Source organism: Chaetura pelagica, unplaced genomic scaffold, assembly GCF_000747805.2.
Source record: "Chaetura pelagica isolate M959 unplaced genomic scaffold, ChaPel_1.0 scaffold1391, whole genome shotgun sequence".
In the NCBI taxonomy this organism is placed as follows: Eukaryota; Metazoa; Chordata; class Aves; order Apodiformes; family Apodidae; genus Chaetura; species Chaetura pelagica.
In genome coordinates, this window is record NW_009952169.1 from 1 (window position 1) to 4,593 (window position 4,593).

At 57.7% G+C, this 4,593-nt stretch overlaps 2 protein-coding genes across 2 annotated transcripts in view; one reads left to right on the top strand and one right to left on the bottom strand.

The window, feature by feature from the left end:
* Positions 1-1,557: 1,557 nt before the first annotated feature.
* PEBP1 (phosphatidylethanolamine binding protein 1) lies at positions 1,558-3,355 on the bottom strand. Its single transcript, XM_010007286.1, has 4 exons — positions 3,182-3,355; positions 2,949-3,058; positions 2,270-2,370; positions 1,558-1,847 (listed from the first exon to the last, which is right to left on the bottom strand). Exons 1-4 carry the CDS (start codon positions 3,314-3,316, stop codon positions 1,630-1,632), a joined length of 564 nt encoding a protein of 187 aa, XP_010005588.1. The 5' UTR covers positions 3,317-3,355; the 3' UTR covers positions 1,558-1,629.
* VSIG10 (V-set and immunoglobulin domain containing 10) overlaps positions 3,315-4,593 on the top strand; it is a 10,204-nt gene continuing 8,925 nt past the window's right edge. The window contains exon 1 of the mRNA XM_010007288.1: positions 3,315-3,555. Within this exon, the coding sequence (XP_010005590.1) occupies positions 3,315-3,555 (241 nt within the window). The remainder of the gene's footprint in view (positions 3,556-4,593) is intronic.

Genomic DNA, 4,593 nt, shown 5'->3' on the forward strand with positions numbered 1-4,593 from the left:
TGACCCCTCTGCTCCCCTCTGGAAGGGGGAGATATCCCTCCTGGGGCTCTCCTGGCAGGGCAGGAGGAACCTCTGGGGCTTTGTTCCAGACCTGGTTTTCTTGCCAGTGCAGGTTTTTTTAGGTTAATGGGTTGTGGTTTATTTTTTCTGTCCTGCTTCCAGCCCGAGAAGGCCCAAGAGGGATGAGCCCTGGCTGAGCAGAGGGAGGTACAGCTTTCCACGTGAGGTGCTTCATCTTCTGGGTCTTGAGGAACTGGGGATGTTTTCCTGAAAAAGCATCAGTCCTATTGTTTTTCAACCCAGCCATTAAAACTACCTTGAGGCAGAACACAACCACCTTGCCCAGTTCTGGGGAGACTCTTTTACAGGGTCTTGAGGTTTCTGATCCCTCAGCCCACTTGGGTGCAGACCTGTGAGAAAAGCAGTTTCCTGAAGCAGAATGATACTGGTTTCAACTTTTTTAAATTTTTGAAGATGTCAGACTGGCCCAAAGGTTCATTTTCTGCTTTTAAGCGCTTAGGAGACACCACCAGGTCTCAGTGTGAGCTGTTGGAAGAGCAGGAGAACAATGGGGACAGCTTGGCTGGGGTGGCTTGAGGTCAGTAAAGCTGGTGGTTTCTCTCACAGGAGCTGAAATGGGCTCAGGTGGGTGTGTGCACAACAGCAGCTGCCAGGGTGGAGGGGAGATCCCAGGGGACAGGTGGGGACCAGCTCATCTGCCAGCTGCACAACCAGAGACAGGAGGTTTTCAGGGGATCAGTTACCCTGTTGATGATGAGTGATAGTGGCTCCAGAAACACCCTGGAAAAAAATGTATTCCCTCTCCACTTCCAAATTCAGACTCTGTTCACTATCAACCTCCACTGGGACAGCACCTGCACCTCAAGGCCAGCAGGTCTGAACTTGTACAGGGCAGGCTGGACAGAACTGAAGTGTCTTGGGCAGCACTGCCAGGAGGTGGGGGCTCCTATCACAGGGTCCAGCCTCTTCACAGGAAGAGGAGGAAAGGAGCCTGATGACCCCACACCTGCTCCTCTAAGAGCTTCCCTTCCTCCCCCAAGAAGACAACCACACCATCCACATTGGTAAGTTTTTAATTGCACTGTGAGTGAAGAGCAAACAGATCAGGTCACAACAGAAGAAAACAAAAGTGGTGTCTCAGCTTTGAGTGGCAACAGAGAACAGAAAGTAGTGCTACAGACCAGCTTCCCTGCCTCCTCCTACCCCTTCACTACTCTAGTGGTTCACTTCAGCAAAGTGGAGGCACTGGCCAAATACTTGAGGGTAAAAAGAAAAAAAAAAGTGGGAGCTTCCATTAAATTGCCATCCATTCTTCTGGAAAGGGGAGACTACACAGCCAGCACCACCCCAGCAGTGGTTCTGTACCCACAGCACTGGCACACCAACACCCGACACCAATTGACAAAGGCTCTGGTTTCCCTTAAGCAGGTCAGCCTGGAGGGGTGGCCCTTAGGGTGACACTGTCAGAAGCTGGTCTAGCACTGCCCTGCAAAGCACAGCATAGGTTCCAGTTCCAGTGTGGGAGCAGTTGGGTTCAATCACAGACAAAACTAAGAGGGACATGGTCTGCAGGGGGTGTGACACAGTGCTTCACCACCTCCCTGGGCCCTACTTCCCTGAGAGCTGCTCGTAGAGCTTGGGCACGTAGTCATCCCACTCTGCCTGGTAGCAGGTGCCAGCCACTGGCACCCCCAGCTCGTACTTGCTGCGGAATGAAGCCACCTTGAACTTCCCTCGTTTGTCCCCAGAGCGATTGGAGAGGATGGGCTCGTTGCAGCTCAGCTGCTTGGGCTGCTCGTACACCAGCCACACGTAGCGGTGCAGCCCTGCGGGGAGGAGAGCAACACCAGCACCTGTCACTCGTCATTCCAGGGTTTGAGGTTTGCCCTGCAGTGGCCCTGGGAGCACAGGGAAACGTGCCTGTGCTCACCTGAGACGTGCTGGTGCCTGCTCGTTGTTCTCAGTGATAAGGAGGCTAAGGATGATTCAGCTAAAAGGAGCTTAGGACAGGGCACTAGATGTGATTGACTCTCACCTCCCAGGCAGCACCAACCTGGCACCACACACAGGGACAGGGGCAAACGTGTCCCTGCTGGCCGTGGCTACAGGCACCCCCTGCGTGGGCCACTTCTGCAGCACAGCACACTGAGTGCTCAGCCAGGCAGCACGGGTCAAACAGGCAGGTTTCTGCAGGCCTCCCCACCCTCCCCGTGGCACCACCTTTGATCAGCTGCACCCAGGTACAGACCTGTTCCCTTGGGAGGGCCGGACCCGACGTAATCTGACAGCACAGTCCCACTCCCCACATCGTTGCCTTTCATGTTGGTCACCAGGAAGTGGTGCCATTCCCTGAAAGGAGGCAAAAACCAATCAGACTCCATCACAGTCCCAGCTGAGACCCTTCATCACCACAAGCTGCTGCTTTTCCATAAGACCATCCTGGGGAAACTCTCTAACAGCTGCCATTCCAACTCCTACAGCAGGTACTGCCTCCTTCAGGATGCAGAGCCCATCAAAACCAACTCTGTCATCTTGCCCTGCAGCTTTCAGAAGCCCAGAGCCTGACCCAAAGACTGGGTACTCCACACACTTCCCAGCCTGCTGAGCTGGTTCCAGGTTAAAGACTCCACTACCAGCACAGACAGAGCTAACTTCAACTCACATCTGTGCCTAGTTAGAGCGAGCAGCAGACGCTGTGCTTCTCCCAGCCACAACAGACCTCCAAACACCCCTGGCAAAAGCAGCTGCTCCTTGCTCCTCTCCATGCTGTCCTTGTCTCGAGGAGAGATGCAAGGACACTGTTTCTCTCCGAGGCCACAGGCTCAGCGCTGCACCTCAGGCAGAGCACAACCCCGACCTCCTTCCTCTGCACAGACCGAGAGGGACGCCCCGTTCTCCGCAAGCACCACAGGGAGCTGCCCACCCACCTGAACTTGGGGTCCTTCCTGCTGGGAGCATCTGGGTCGGTGAGAACCAGGGTGTAGAGCTTCTGGGGGTCACAGCCATCCCACTCGATGCTGGTGGGGCGATGCTGAACCTGCACAGGTGACAGGGTTAGCACAGGTGACAGCGTTGGCACCCGCAGACGCCACAGGCCCGACCGCCATTTTTGCCGCCCCCCCCCCCCCCCGCCCCGAGCGCGGGGCCGGGCTCTGCTCACCTGAGTGGGCGTCAGCACCTTGCCCAGCTCGTCTATCTCCACGGAGCCGTACTTGACGCGCAGCGGGTGCGCCGGTTTCTGCTCCACGTCGGTGAGGCCGAGCGGGCCGCCCCACAGCGCCAGATCCACCGGCATGGCCGCCGCGCCGCGCTCTGCCCCCCGCGCCCTGCCCGCAGCGCCCGCCCCCCGCGCCCATTGGCGGAGCCGCCGCCACGCTCCGCTCCCATTGGACAGGGCGCAGCGCAGCTCCGCCTCCCATTGGTCGAGACGCGCCGCTCGCCTTTCCCCCCCGCTCCCGCTATTATGGCGCCCCCAGGCGGAGGAGCCGGGACTTGCCCTGGCGGCCGCACGAATTAACCTGCTTAACCACCCCGGTCCTGCCACTAACCAGGTTATTGTTCAGCTGCCAGGGCCGCCCCGGGAATCTCAGCACTCTTGTTTCCCGGACGCCTGAGCCCGGCGTGTGATGGCCGCTGGGGAGTTGGCCGTGCTGTGCCTTTCCCAAGCTGCGCGGTGCCCTGGAGGAACCCGAGACACCCAGATGCTCCACAGCCCTTGTTGTGAAGTGACGCAGAGAACTAATCTGTGCATTACTACACGTAACAAACCAGCCTGGAGCCGCAACGGGGGGCTCGCTGGGGCCACTTGGCATCAGTCAGCAGACACACGGGTTACCGGGACAGTTTCTCCCCCCACAGCAGCTGCTGAAACCCAGCACAGGCTGTGCCTTGTTACGCTCGCCCGGCAGAACCGGAGGGCGCAGAGATTGAAAACATCTGCACCTTCCTCCCTCTCGGACCTTCCTCCCCAGGACCCCTCCAGCCGTGGGGCAGCTCATCCTCCATCCTCCCCACCCGCCGCCTCCTCCCAGCCCCTCCGGCCTGCGCTCTGCTGTTCCCTCTCAGGCTTTGCTCAGAGCTGCTGCCCGGCTCGGTTTGGTTTCATCCACCCCCACATCAGTGGTTGGCACGAACCCCTCGCAGCCCTTCCCACCCCTGTGCCTCTCAGGGTGTCTCTGTGCGGCTGAACGACAGCAGATCCCCCAGCTTGGGGGGTGTGTGTGTTTTGCTTACAACCTTCACGCTCAAGTTTTAATTTTTTGCCTTCAGGAAACAATGTCTGAACCTTATGGATCATTCCAGGGGCAAGGAGTGTGCCTGAGGGACACACGGACACACAGACACACACAGACACACACACACACACAGACACACACACAGACACACACACACACAGACACACACACACAGACACAGACACACAGACACACACACACACAGACACACACAGACACACACACACACACACAGACACACAGACACACACACACACAGACACACACAGACACACACACACACAGACACACACACAGACACACACACACACACACACAGACACACACACAGACACAG

What these genes read in the sequence shown, in the direction of transcription:
- PEBP1 (XM_010007286.1), bottom strand. Translation starts at nt 3,316, where the DNA reads ATGCCGGTGGATCTGGCGCTGTGGGGCGGCCCGCTCGGCCTCACCGAC. An exon ending in AGGTGCTGACGCCCACTCAG is followed by an intron (nt 3,059 to 3,181) that starts GTGAGCAGAGCC and finishes TCACCTGTGCAG; the next exon opens with GTTCAGCATCGCCCCACCAG. An exon ending in AGGAAGGACCCCAAGTTCAG is followed by an intron (nt 2,371 to 2,948) that starts GTGGGTGGGCAG and finishes GCCTCCTTTCAG; the next exon opens with GGAATGGCACCACTTCCTGG.